General features: G+C 50.3%; 7 protein-coding genes across 7 annotated transcripts; 4 read left to right on the forward strand and 3 right to left on the reverse strand.

The window, feature by feature from the left end:
* Positions 1 to 292: 292 nt before the first annotated feature.
* Positions 293 to 2179, forward strand: N7443_005238 (Lectin C-type domain protein; the record flags this gene model as incomplete). The annotated part of the gene is made up of 2 exons (XM_056885294.1): positions 293 to 355; positions 401 to 2179. The coding sequence occupies 2 exons, from the start codon at positions 293 to 295 to the stop codon at positions 2177 to 2179; spliced, it is 1842 nt and encodes a 613-aa protein (XP_056743572.1).
* A 680-nt stretch (positions 2180 to 2859) lies between these two features.
* Positions 2860 to 5578, forward strand: N7443_005239 (uncharacterized protein; the record flags this gene model as incomplete). Its single annotated transcript, XM_056885295.1, has 2 exons — positions 2860 to 2928; positions 2987 to 5578. The coding sequence occupies 2 exons, from the start codon at positions 2860 to 2862 to the stop codon at positions 5576 to 5578; spliced, it is 2661 nt and encodes an 886-aa protein (XP_056743573.1).
* Positions 5579 to 6056: 478 nt separating this feature from the next.
* Positions 6057 to 7333, reverse strand: N7443_005240 (Mrp/NBP35 family ATP-binding protein; the record flags this gene model as incomplete). The annotated part of the gene is made up of 4 exons (XM_056885296.1): positions 6057 to 6712; positions 6775 to 6894; positions 6945 to 7152; positions 7250 to 7333. The coding sequence occupies 4 exons, from the start codon at positions 7331 to 7333 to the stop codon at positions 6057 to 6059; spliced, it is 1068 nt and encodes a 355-aa protein (XP_056743574.1).
* Positions 7334 to 7581: 248 nt separating this feature from the next.
* Positions 7582 to 9307, forward strand: N7443_005241 (AATF family protein; the record flags this gene model as incomplete). Its single annotated transcript, XM_056885297.1, has 3 exons — positions 7582 to 7657; positions 7728 to 7830; positions 7885 to 9307. 3 exons carry the CDS (start codon positions 7582 to 7584, stop codon positions 9305 to 9307), a joined length of 1602 nt encoding a protein of 533 aa, XP_056743575.1.
* A 321-nt stretch (positions 9308 to 9628) lies between these two features.
* Positions 9629 to 9826, reverse strand: N7443_005242 (uncharacterized protein; the record flags this gene model as incomplete). Its single annotated transcript, XM_056885298.1, has 1 exon — positions 9629 to 9826. One exon carries the CDS (start codon positions 9824 to 9826, stop codon positions 9629 to 9631), a length of 198 nt encoding a protein of 65 aa, XP_056743576.1.
* Positions 9827 to 10039: 213 nt separating this feature from the next.
* On the reverse strand, positions 10040 to 11953 carry N7443_005243 (uncharacterized protein; the record flags this gene model as incomplete). Its single annotated transcript, XM_056885299.1, has 6 exons — positions 10040 to 10171; positions 10264 to 10356; positions 10413 to 10519; positions 10579 to 11314; positions 11373 to 11704; positions 11767 to 11953. 6 exons carry the CDS (start codon positions 11951 to 11953, stop codon positions 10040 to 10042), a joined length of 1587 nt encoding a protein of 528 aa, XP_056743577.1.
* Positions 11954 to 12484: 531 nt separating this feature from the next.
* Positions 12485 to 13795, forward strand: N7443_005244 (putative NAD binding Rossmann fold oxidoreductase; the record flags this gene model as incomplete). The annotated part of the gene is made up of 5 exons (XM_056885300.1): positions 12485 to 12811; positions 12866 to 12944; positions 13008 to 13040; positions 13096 to 13235; positions 13301 to 13795. The coding sequence occupies 5 exons, from the start codon at positions 12485 to 12487 to the stop codon at positions 13793 to 13795; spliced, it is 1074 nt and encodes a 357-aa protein (XP_056743578.1).
* Positions 13796 to 13835: the final 40 nt, after the last annotated feature.

Genomic DNA, 13835 nt, shown 5'->3' on the forward strand with positions numbered 1-13835 from the left:
CCTTCGGGGATAAACTTGCACCTGGATATGTATAGTGCCTAGGTGACTGCCAGCCCTGCAATGGTCGAGTCATTGAGCTTCGGGTCTCCTGTAGCGCCGAGAAAAGATGCTTGGAGGCGATTATCACGGAACTTAAGCTAGCTCATCGCTACTAGGCATGTCGGCAGTGGCCACTATTCACGCCCGTCTCTGGTTTGGTGGAACAATGCTGATCTAAGCGGTTTGCCGCCGCTTGGATTGGACATTGACCATACAGTAGCTTGCCTGCGCCGCCGCACCCTGCATCAACTTAATGTCCGTTTCGTATGACGCAGAGAATACCCTGGACGATGCTACCTGGGTGGCTGCGCTCCTGGTCAGTCTCTTCCCTCTTTTTTGATCGAAGCTAACTCCAGTGCAGAGTGAACGTGATGTAGCTGGCCAGATACCGATCAACTTCGTCACTAACCCTGCCGTGTCGCTTTCCTCGGCCTGCTTCGGCGCAGGCTTGTACGATCGAGAAGATGCTGCAAAATGCATTTCAAACCTCCTAGCTGTCGGATACCGACGACTAGCCCTGGACCTGTATTGGTCCGTCACGCGTAGGACATGGACCTTCTGCCCCGTCAACATCCCCGCAAGGGCCGATGTCACAGTCTCCGCGTATACATCTACAACAACAGAATCCTCGTCGACAACTATCATGACGACTACGACCGACTCATCCTCGACGACATCGGGCGCAGCAGCAGCCTCCATAACCGGTTACTCGGATAGCCACGGAGACACGGTTTATGAGCTAGGGCCTTATCGCTGCACGGATAAACTGGATCTATCCACCTTGGCTGAAATATTGGTTGGCTACTTTCAAGACACAACATCCGAGTTGACTACATACACAACCTATCTGGTATTGAACTTGCATGCAGCTAGCAGTGATTCTGCGCCCACGGAACCTGCATCTGCCGTAACTGGGAATGACTTGCCCTCATCGCAAACAGAACGAGTGGGCTCGTTTCTCGGATTGGATTTGAGAGATTACTTATACAGTCCTTCTCAACTCGCCGAAGACCGAAGCAACCTCAACGAATCTTGGTATGAGGTTGAGGAGAGTTATATGCCCATTGTGGAGTACTTCACCATTCATAAAGACAAGAAGGGTTTACATAGCACACCGGATGGATGGCCATCATCCAAGTACATCCAGCTTGCCAAGTCTGACCGTGTCATAATGGAGTACGGCTCGGTCGACCCGCAGCTTGCCACTTATGACCTGGTGCAAGATCAAGATACCATTTTCCCTCCTGGTTATCTGACAACCGAGACACAAACCTCAATGGCCACAAACGGATCTGGTACTCCGGGCTGTCTGTATAAGGCAGGTGCCACGGAAGTCTCCCAGGCGAACTCATCGTGGGCAACATCGAATGGTATCCCTGTGGCATACAGTGCATCTGATGATATTACTATGCAATCGTTAGATGACACCATTGCGGGTATTACAGGATGTGGCATGTCGCCGATGCTCAATTCTACTCTATTTGAACAGACTGCGGAAGTCAATGTGGACCATTACCGTAATGTCTCTCTTGCGGTGTCATGGGCATGGGCAATTGGAGAACCAGAAGGTGCAGATTCTGGCGGTGGCACTCAAGGTGTTCCCACATTTGATCGCTGCGCCATCATGGACCTCTCACTGGGTGGCCGCTGGCGTGCCACCAATTGTACCGAGCAGCGACGGGCTGCATGTCGAGTGGGCAATTCGCCGTTCGAGTGGGCGCTATCCAACTCAACGGCCGAGTACAAGTTCGTGTCAGGCATGTGCCCCACAGGGTCCAGCTTCGCCGTTCCTAGGACCGGCCTTGAGAACACTTATCTTTATAAATACCTCCTGACCCAACCCCAGTCTATTATCAATCCTGAGTCTACGGACCTTTCTCAACGGGAGGTTTACATCGACTTTAACTCTATTCAAATCACCTCGTGCTGGGTCTCTGGTGGCCCCGGAGCCAGCTGCCCCTACGCGTCTGACCCGCAGGAATTGGAACGCAGGACGGTGCTGGTTGCCGCCATTGCTGGTTTTGTGATCTTGGTCATCACCGCTTTAACACTTTTCATTAAGTGCAATGCCAATCGCCGCAATTCTCGACGCCGGAAGCGTGTTATTGAGGGCTGGGAATATGAGGGTGTTCCTTCATAGACTTCATTGCCCATGGTTTACGATCCACTTATGTTGTCAGCTTTTATCAGGGTGACACTAGAGTTACGCCCCCTCCTTAATATGTACTCACCTAAATAAGCAATTGTAAAGCCCAATAAACTTACTATTCGCTTTAGATTGTTTAATGCGGCTGACAAGGCCGATCATCCTAGCGGTGATGAATACTGGTTCGATCACACTTGCCTAGCAGAGCACTTTGGAGCTACGGTTGATTGAACCCCAGAGAAATTTCACGCAAGTGCCTCTCTGGGTAAATGTTGATCCCTATAGGCTTTGGTTTTTCTATGTAGACTGCAACATTTAACATTAATCAAGCCTAGGATGGCACATATCGATGTTTCATTCGGGGAAAGGATAAGTGGGAGTGGGATGCAGATGAGAAGAAGATGGCGCTTGCGAGATCGGGCTTAGTAGAAACAAAACAAGGAAAAGGGTGTTTGTAATGCATGACTAGGTAAGATAAGTTAGTGAAGTTGAAGTTATATTACCTAAACACTGTTTTACTTCAGGTACCGGAGATATGACATCATGCTCCCTTCGCTCCTTTTTAGCGTAGAACTCCTGTCAATCATCGTGGCTTGGTCCTCCGATCCCAGACTTCCCCAACCTTCCTTCCCTCTCCTTTATTCCTACCTTCTCCTATCGTGAATGGTACTAAGATGCCATTGCATACGGTTGCTCTGGGTGCGGCCTTGACTCCCACAGTCCTTCATACTCTTGTTACTCATGTGGGTCCGATTCGGCACTTTAATACTGCACTCAAGCTGACGATGTGCTTCTCTACAGTATCTGAATCGCAAAGCCAATCATGCCAAACCAACTGTTCATATTACCTATGATGAAGGAATTCACGTCATCCGTCAATTCCTGTACTACGCGTCTAAACACCCTGTCGAAGACATCCAGGCCTTTACCCGCCAATGGGTCCCTAGCCCGCACTGGGTGAAGACCGACACGGTCACCATCCCGGACCAATTTTTTGGGCCTGCGGCTGCTTATATCTCGAAGCAGCTCGGCCCTAGGGGTGTCATGCGCGTCGGTGGGGAGAAATGGTGGCAGTGGCGTGGGCCCGCCGAGGATCTCAAGGGAGAGTGGATCGAGATGCGCAATCACTACAATGAGACTATCAAGTCCGGGAAGCGCTGTAACCGGATTATGCTATACGTCCATGGTGGCGCATACTTCTTCGGTAGCGTTGATACCCATCGCTATATGATGCAGCGCCATGCGCGCAAGTTGAAGGGTCGCGTCTTTGCGCCGGACTATCGCCTATCGCCCCAGTACCCCTTCCCTTGTGGTCTACAGGACTGCTTGGCGGCCTATCTCTTCTTGTTGAAAACATTTGATCCGAGTGAGATTGTCCTTGCGGGAGACTCTGCGGGTGGTGGTATGGCGCTGTCGATGCTGGTTATCATGCGCGACCAGGGTATCCCTCTCCCGGCGGGTGCAATTTTGATCTCGCCCTGGGTCGATCTTACCCACTCCTTCCCAAGTATTGTGAAAGAGAATCCCGGAGATTATATTCCCCCATACGGATTCCGCTACAAGCCGTCTTCTGCATGGCCTCCGCCTAATTCCGATGAAATCTTGAAGATCAAAAAGCTGTCTCATAAAGGAGCCGTTACCGCAAAGGATGTCGAGCAAGCTATTCCGGCAAACAGTAGCGCCTCTGCCCAGACGGCAGTCCGAGGCTACACTATCCACGAGGATAAGCCTACAGCGGATGAACATGCCTACCCTGGCATGCAACAGAATCCGGACCAGGACACAGTACATGGAGAGCCCGATAACATTCATGTTGTCTTGGACGAGAGGACGGTTGAACTCAAAGACCAAATTCAAATGTATACGACCAATCAGCTTCTCTCCCATCCACTGGTTTCGCCTGTCCTTCAGCCTTCGCTTGGCGGTCTTCCTCCTCTGCAGGTTTTAAGCGGTGGCGGCGAAATGCTACGCGATGAGCAGTTCTATGTGGCGCACAAGGCAGCCAATCCAACGGCCTACCCGCCCGCTGACATCTATCTGGACGAGTTTGACCCCGAACGGGAAACTCTCAACAAATATGAGCCGACATATGTACAGCTTCAAGTTTGGGACGATCTATGCCATGTCGCCCCTACCCTCAGCTTCACCAGGCCCGCCAAGTACATGTTCCGAGCAATCTCCCAGTTTGGCTCCTGGGCCTTGGCTCGTGCGCAAAAGTCAGAAGTCGATATCGTGGATGAGGCCATCATCTCGCCCGTTTCGTCTACAGATTCGGAGTCCGAAAGCCACGAGGAAGGACCTGGAGGCAGGAAGCCAACATTTGAGCCTGGTACTTCCGTTGGGAAAGCCGGCGATCCTTTGCCTTCTTTTGATCGGAACATGATCCGTCAGCGTGTTGACAAACGTGGTCACGTCTACCCGCTTGATCCACCATCATCATATCCTGTCCTGGACATTCCGCCCTCCAAGGTGGGCGCAATCAACCCTGAGCTCATTAAAAATTGGCTCAAAGCCAAATACGAATGGGATGACAAATTTTCCAAGGAAAAACTTCAGGTACAGAGCCGTCGCATCAAGGAAATGGCACATGGTTTCCAGGACTTCGAAGGCGAGTTCCCACCTCCGAGCTCCCTAGCTGCCCGTCGCTCCGCACCCGGCGTGTTGCCCAAGCGCCACGCAAAGAAGAACTACGGCATGATGATGTGGAGCGGCTGGGGTAGCAAGCACGATGAACGGACCATGGGACGAGAGACCGAAGCTGGGAAGTCAGGTCGACCAACTCGCACAACCCGTACGAGTGTGGATTCTGGACAGGCTGGAACATACTCGAGTGCGCCCTCAAAAGCCCAGAAGCCAGCCAATGGCGGAAACCAAGGTACTGGTGCCACTGCTGTTAATTGGAACAAGTACAGGGAAAAGGAGAGGTCGACCGGGGATGTACCAAATGGAAGACCCTACGGATCGGCGAATGGTCGTCCTGGCTCCGAAAGTGCCGGCCCGATCCTCATATTACCGGAGGTTGACAACCGAAAATTGAATGATGAAGCCGCTAGCACGAGAGCCCTTTTCCATGATGCTATGACCTCTGATGTGTCTCTACCTTACCTCAAAGGCAGGCCTTCATCGGTGGCTGGTCGCAGTGAATTCATGTCTGACACTGCTAGCACTGTTGGTGGCGACAAAGAATCGGTTACTACCTCCGGTGTTGCGCCAGACGGTGCCAGCACCCGTGCCGTGTTGAGAGCCAAGGGCGTGGTCGATGTAGTCGGTGCCAGCGAGAATGGTCGTGTGTCTACCGATACACAGTCTGTTCTCTCTGGCCGTGGCTCTACGTCTCTTCGACCTGAACTGCCCGACAGGGAAGTTTTCAAGACAGCCGACGAGATGCATTAGGCATCTGATCTATCTTTGCCATTTCTGATCTTCAATACTTGCATTTCTTTTTTTTTTTTTGTCACCTTCTTACTGGTCTTGGACGAGATCTTCTCGCACACGCTTTTTTTCTTCCTTTGTTTCAAACTACTGGATTGGTCGGAAGACGCCAATCTTCTCTCATTGATGATCATTACTTTCAAATATTTGTTAGATATACCCTTTGAACCCGGTGATGTTTACGGAACCTCTATATCTTGCCATTTTCTTTAAGGAAGCCAATGAGCATATACGGCGCACCCCATGAATGCCTAGTGTATCAATTTGACAGACAAACTGGATCCAAGAAATGGAAATATCTTAGGCTATCACACATATTATATTACAAGTAGAAGTGCGAGTGCCGAGGGAAGACATGACTCTCTAAGAGGGTGACGTATGCAAAGCTTCGTGGATGGTGTACAAGAATAATAATGTTGATACAGATGGAGGATCAGGCTCAGTGCCAGTCCAGGCCAATCTTTTTGGCAACTTGCTCAGCAACGTTAAGGAAAGCTTGACGTCTGGCACTACGCTCTGCACTCTCCTCAGCGACGACTGTCGGCATACCACGATCAGCGTCTTCGCATACTTGCGCGTCGAGAGGGATGTCCCCCAGAAAATCGACACCTAGCCGCTTGCACTGAGCTATGACACCCCGGTCCTCGCCACATGAGTGGTCAGAATCGCCGTGAGAGAAGATGCGAGTCTGGTGTCCACAGTTGGGACAGGCGAAGTAAGCCATATTGCGGACCATGCCGAGGACGGGGACGTCCATTCGTTGGAACATGCCAATGCCGCGCACAGCATCGCGCAGGGCAATATCTTGGGGTGTTGTCACAATCACCGAGCCATCGATGATAATCTCTTGGTTGATAGTCAATTGCACATCACCAGTACCTGGGGGAAGATCTAAGATGAGCACATCTAACGGCCCCCATGATACTGAGTGGAGAAGTTGGTGCATGGCTTTGGTCACCATAAGGCCGCGCCACGAAATGGGGGTTGTGTCCATGGGAACTTCGCCTGTGGTGCTGTCTGCCTGGGTCTGTGGTAGTAAATATCCCATCGACATGGACTTAAGTCCGTAATTTGTGAGAGGGACGAGGCAGTTATCTGATAGATGTTTTGTCAGTGCGTTTCCCAATTCCCCTCTTCGATGGTCAGGTCGATCTTACTTTCATCAAGACGAGGCTCGCCATGAAGGTTTAGTAACGTCGGAATAGACGGGCCAAAAATATCGGTGTCCAGAATCCCAGCCTTAATGCCTCGTCGGGCAAAGGAAAGGGCGAGGTTTACTGCATATCCGGCGACCAGTTTAGCTTTGATCGGATAGTACATTGAATACCTGACGCAATTGACACCATCTTATTGAGATCAAGTAAAACGCAAATGAAGACAGAAAGGGCTATGAACCCACCAGCCACTGTTGATTTGCCAACGCCACCCTTCGCCGACGAAACTGCAACGACTTTCTTGACATCTCGAATCTTGCGCTTTTCTGGTAGTCCACGGCGACGGGGAAAGGAAGGAGGCGTTCCAGAACGTGGGAGACCCTATTGTAGGTACTTAGTTTAGGGCTTATACAGTACGTTATGTGACCAGTGACTAGCATGCAAGTGGTTTGCAACACAGGCTGCGTTTGGAACTCACCAGGGGATTGTCATGTTGCAGTGCTCGGAAAGTTGAAAAGACCCTCCTAGACACAGCGTGGGTGCCACATGATGCTGTCCACATATTAGTAAATGTGATCGAAGAATAAGGTTGAAAGGCGAGACAAGTGACAGGAAGATCAATAAAAAGCTGTGGGATAGACATCGAGCTGCCTATTCTGCCGAGACATATTAGACCGCTTGGCAGACCGCCATTTCATCGATCGGCGATATGATACGCTAGGCCGAAAAAGAAGGTTATTCCGTTATCCGGAAAAACAAAAAAAAAGTAGCGGGCGCCGTTCGGCTTCTTCCAGAGCTTCATCATCCACCATGGCTCCTGGAAAGACGCGTCCTGGACGCTCGCTGGCTGACCAGCTAGCAGATCTTGAAGATCCTACTCCCAAGGGTATGTTGAACTTCTCTCTGCTTAAATCTGCTCTCCGTCAGAGACTTCCGCTAACTGACATGGATACTAGATTTTGATCCTGAGGATCTCGAGCGTGATGGACAATCCAGCGATGAAGAGACTGGCAAAGTGTCAGATATGAATGCTGGTAGAGAGCACTACCAGTCGGTTGGGTAAGCGCATACTCACTTGTTGGCAAGAGTCAATTGACTAACGGGTCGAAACAGCAAAGCAAAACTTCGGAACGAGGAGCCCGTTACATTGGGTAAGCAGTACGCTGGTTCTCATGTTAGCAGAGATGCCCTAGATGCCGACAGCGACGATGATCCCTTTGCCGCGCATACCGATGACGACGATGAAGAGGATGAAGAGGATGAAGAGGATGAACAGGACCAAGAGTCCAGTGGAGGCTCCGAAAATGAAGCCTCTGGAGATGAAGCCTCGTCAAATGAAGGTTCTGAAGGGTCAGAAACGCAAGACGATAGCGAGGACGAAGTAGAAGATGCAGTAGAAGATGACAACGAGGAGGACCAGACTGATCTCAAAAAGAATTCGAAAAAGAATCGGCATGTTGATCGGCCACAAAAGCAGGATGACCGTGAGGAACTGCGCAAGTTAATGGCATCTGATCAGAAAACAATTGCTGCAACAATTTCGCAGGCCGCCAAGGCAGATGCTGCAAAGGGAAAGGCTGTGAAGGAGCAACGCACCACTTTTGACGCGCTTCTCAACACTCGAATCAAGTTGCAGAAGGGATTGAGCACGATCAACGAGATGTCAGATGTGATTGAGGGAGATCACGCGGCAGATACAAATGAGACAGAAGAGGACTCGGAGACAATCAAATCGGCTGAATCCGCCGCCATTGCCCTTTGGTCTACTCTCGAAGAGCTACGCACCGTCTTGTCCGACGCTCACTCTAAAGAAGGCGCTAAAAAGCGCAAGCGTGCTTCTCCGGTTACTCCTGCAGCCACTACCTCTACTCTCTGGGAACGCATGAATAAACTCGAGTCTGAGTCCCTCCCTCATCGTCGTTCGGTCCTTGATAAGTGGTCTTCAAAGGTCCGTGGAACCTCAATGTCTCGTCCCAACTCCGGGGGCAAGCTACTTGGCTCGGCATCTGGCCTCCAGACTATTACAGCCGTTCTTGATGCTCAAGTCGCAACTGAGCTCGGCGATCGCTCTTCCAAACGTGCTCGTCAGACTGCGACAGCCAATGGCTCTGATTCAACAGATCAGAACCTACCAATCTACGATGATACCGTTTTCTACCAATCCCTCCTTCGCGAACTTGTCGAGCAACGCATGTCCTCCGAAGCCATCTCTGGCGGTCTCGACGCATTGCAGCAACTCCCGTCTCGCCTTCCGATTCACCCCATCACGGGGATGCGCAATGACAAAGTAAAGCGAGATGTTGACACCCGCGCCTCAAAGGGCCGCAAGATGCGCTTCAACGTGCATGAGAAGCTGCAGAACTTCATGGCCCCGGAGGATCGTGGTTCATGGACCGGTCGGGCAAGAGATGAATTCTTTGCTTCCCTTCTGGGCAAAACGGCTAGTGGGCTGTTGGGCGAAGGTGATGAGAGTGATAGTGATGTTGAAAGTGATGGTGACCGTGAGGAGGGTGGCCTGCGTCTGTTCCGTGGTTGATTTCCAGGTCTGCAGGGCCTTTCTTGTATCATACCCAGCCAGTACAGCCTCTACTGGTTACAATCGCACATAAAGCAGTTTCATGAATTTTAAGTGATCTTCCCATCCTCAGTATTTGTGCTCTAGCCTTGTAAAAGAATCTCCTCTACATCCTCTCTACATCCTCCAGGATGAGGATGCGACTCCTTTGAACTTGCATAAGACTTGGACATCGGGGGGCGGTCAGAAGATACAACCCCTGGCTCAACTTTTGGTGCGACAACCTGCAGACCACCGTGTGGACCAACGGGCACACGATCTGTCTCAACCCCCGGCTGGGTACTACCACATACCGATCCCATCGTTGGTCGCTGGCTGCTTGGCGGTGGTCGCGTTGTCGATGATTTCATCAATCCCCTCGATATTTGACAATCGGGGCATTTTGGTATCCTTCTCAGCGAGTAATGTCTCCAATTGCCTATCAAACACATCGTCCGGAAGACCCTTAATCTGCGGTTTCATCCCTTTTTTCGTACCCATAGATACAAAGCGCTTCCAACTTTGGTGGGAGATGATCCACAATAGCAAATGATGCATCGTCGACCTGACCGGCACCGATTCCTCGCGACAGGTAGCATATGATATGGATTCCGAGACTCAGACTCTTAAGGTGCGTAAGCCCACGAAGAGAGCAATGCGATAATTGACCATCCTGCTGCAGCTAGAACTGTCGAAAGTGAAATCTCGTTTTTATTACTCGTCATCCCATTGTTGCCGTAATGAATTAACTAGTCCTTCCATATTCCAGCCAGTCCGTGCATGCATATCACGTAGCAAAGATTCTGCAGCGGCTTGATCGCTGCGATTGCGTAGCACCCAACCCCCCTTTTTACAGGATCGTCAGTAACTTGAGACTCTTCGTTCTTTTCTTTAATAAGCTAAGAACTATGTGGAGATGAGCAACACGTACAAGCTACCAGACTATGTCGTGCAGTAAATAGCGTGTTCTCTGCCTTTGTATTTGATTGTGCAAGGCCCAGAATCTGAAGTAGGTGTTGACGAATATTTTTCTGATAGGTAGAGCTGTCAGCATAATGAACAGAAAATTATATAGCTTCGGACATACTTCAATTGCACGAGACTGCCGTAGCTTATCATATGCAGACGAAGGCTTCGATGATTCAGAGAGCGCAAGAACAATTTTTGCAATATGGTAGTACTGTAGGCCGACCACTTCATCTTAGGTTAGCAGGAGACACCAAGTTAGATTTGATGTATTCTGATATGCTTACCATGAACGGGTAGTAGCATCCAGATAAGAGGGAATCTCTGATCTAATCCTGGTCCACGAGGGGCCACTCGCACGGGTTGAAAGGTATGCGGTTTGGAGGCATACCACGCCTCGACTTCACCATCAATCATGGCCAATTCGACCTCTGAATGCCTCGAGAATGCACTCTGTAGGGCTTTGGCTAGGAGGAATACCATTCGATTGGACCATGCAAAATCATCATCTCTTTTAAAGATACTGGAGTCATGAAAGTTTTGTAGGCTGGTTCGAAGAGGTTTCTGGGAGATTAAAGAGACATAGATGTCCTGCCGCAAGCAGAGCCAGGCTGCTGCTTCACCAAGCCCGCCAGAAGAGCCAAAGGTGGAGACGGTGTTAAGGATGTGGGTTGTCCCAATCAGATGAAATTGATTATCTTCTCCTGGAAGAAAAGCATGATTAACAATAGCATCAGATATGTCAGCGTGGCCGTGCTCACCATCCATTTCTTCATGCTGTCGCAAAATCGCAACTGCGGCCAGCAGATCCTCCGTAATGTGCTGTTCTGGTTCGGAAAGGGCTGGAATTAAGAGACTCACACACTCGCTGTGATATTGCAGCGCTTCTTCAATGTCGCTTGTATTTTGTCGATTAAGATGCCGTGATGAAAATGCAAACATGGCACAGCGTAAGACTGGTTCCCGGAGAGCCCTCGCAGGAATTTCTGACTCGAAGTGTCGATGCGGATCAGTGATATCAGCCTTAGGTTTTCGATTAGTCTCAACCATCGCCATTTCAAGTACTCGTGCGCATACTTACCCAAAGCGCCATGTTCTCAACAAAGTTCCGCAAGAGTATTGTTTCTCGTTCTGTCAAGGGATTGATATTCTTGGGTGCAGAATTGGCTTGAAATGATGGAGAAGAGTACAAGGATAAACTGGACGGGGACAAGTCTTCTGTGGTAGAATCGAAGAACGGTGGGCAGACATCAACATGTGCATGAGGCTGAGTGTGCAGCTCATTGGACGTGAGTGTTTCCCTTTCTTCCCCCTCTAGCCTATCGATCGTGTCATGAACACAGCGAGGGAACCTTGCTTCTAGGCTATCCAAGTACAGGCTAGCGATTTCTGGCGTTTCATCATGGAACCGAACTGTAGACGTGTAAATATTAGAATTTACCAGCAATTCCAGAAGGATATCCCCGAGAACATACCTTTTCCATGAAGCTGAGGCCAGCTCTCGTGACCGGGGAATGCAACTTCGGGTTCTTTTGGTAACGTTAGACCTTCGCGAAACCGAATGGTTGAACGATCGCACGCGACCCCAGCCGCCCGACAAGGTTCACAGACTCGGGAATGGACATCGCCTGCAATATTTAGTGAAGGAACTAATCGGAACATGTCCGCAACCACATCGCTTACACTTCAAATGCCGAACTACCAAGTAAACATTCTGTTAGCAACGGCCAGTCTCATGGTAAATCCGTAGGCACTTACCCCGGCATCGTCCACTGTGGGGGTTGACTAGGGTTAGCAGAGAGGCCTTGGACAGGTGAGACGGGCCAACTTACCATCCAGATGCAAGGCGGACCCTCTTCGGCATATTCTTCAAGGGACAAGGATAGTGAAAAGGGAGAACAAGGGGAGAACATTGCCCATGTTGCGAATCCGGGGCAAATCAATCCGGGGAAAAGAGCGATGAGGGTGCGGGGATAGTCAGTTATCATAACCTCAGCAAATCACATCGACTAGAGTGGATCATTTAAAGAAGATCGGGAAATTCTTTCCGATCTACATATTTCCACTTTCACCCATGTATTCATCAGAATGCAATCACTTAGGCTCCATCTCGAATTACTTAAATGCGGGCAGGGAACGTGGTTCGAAGTATGCCATTTACTTTTCATCGAACCTTTCACAATCGCAAACATCATGGGAGTTCAACGCCTCCGTATCGGAATGGCCGGTCTTGGCCGAGTCGGAAAGTTTCACGCCATGAACTTCCTAGAACGAACACCTCGTGCTGAGTTGGTGGCTGCTTTTACCCCAGACACCAATGAGTTGGCTTGGGGAAGAGTGAATCTCGAGCCACACGGAGTCACTCTCTATGACAACTATGATGAGATGTTGAAGCACCCGGGCCTTGAAGCCGTGGCCATTGGCACTGCTACTTCGGTGCATGCTGAAGAGGCTATTAAAGCCATTGAACAGGACCTGCATGTCCTGTGTGAGAAGCCTCTCTCCATCGATATTGAAGTGGTCAGTGCAAATCTTGATAGATGGTCGGAGACCGTGGCTGACCATCTCCTGCAGTGCAAAGCTGTGGTAGCAGCAGCTAAGAAACGCCCGCATCTGAAAGTCATGTGTGGCTTCTCGCGTCGGTTTGATGAATGTGGGTATCCAAATGTTTGATTGATTAATCCTACGAGCTAGGGCTAACGTGCGGGGCGAAAAGCGTACCGAGAGGCATACGCAAAGATGGAACTTGGTATGTTCTTGTCCCACTCATGGAGCCAGACTATTGTATCTCTAACCCTGAAAAGGTCTGATCGGAAGGCCCTCCATCATTCGCTCTCAAACCTGCGATAGGTATGACCCCAAGACTTGTCAATTCTTCGTGGATTATGCTGCGTGGTCCGGCGGAGTCTTTGTTGACATGGCCGTTCATGACATTGATCTTACCGTGAGTATCAATCTCTCAACATTGGAAGGTTCGTTTGGTATCACTGCTTACCTACCGCGTGACAGCTTTGGTTCTTCGGCGACGACGTGGTTCCCAAGAGCATCTCCGCTCACGGCATTACCGCGGTGCAGCCCGAGCTTCAAAAACACCAGGATTATGACAATGCAGTCGGAATTGTCGAGTTCTGGAACGGTAAAATTGCCTACTACTACTGCAGTCGCATGATGGCCCATGGACAGGAAGATACCACTGAGATCATCGGTACGGAGGGCAAGCTCGCCGTCAACAACAACCCTCAGAGTAACCTTGTCAGCCTTTATCATACCGGTGGAATCACTCGTGAGGTCCCGCCCAACTTTATGGGACGTTTCGGTGCTGCTTTTGCCACAGAGGCCAACGAGTTCACAGCCGCCTGCCTTGACAACACCCCGCTTCCTATGAAGCTCACCAATGCTGTCAAGGCAGTTGAGATTGGTGCGGCCCTGCAGGAGGCGCTGAGAGCCGGAAAACAGATTCACTTTGACCAGATCGGACGGCGCATTGAAAAGGCTCAGCTGTAACTAGAATATGACAAGTCGAGTCAACATACTTGTTACTCAG

Source organism: Penicillium atrosanguineum (assembly GCF_028827265.1).
Source record: "Penicillium atrosanguineum strain IBT 20685 chromosome Unknown utg000003l_segment0_segment0, whole genome shotgun sequence".
In the NCBI taxonomy this organism is placed as follows: domain Eukaryota; kingdom Fungi; phylum Ascomycota; class Eurotiomycetes; order Eurotiales; family Aspergillaceae; genus Penicillium; species Penicillium atrosanguineum.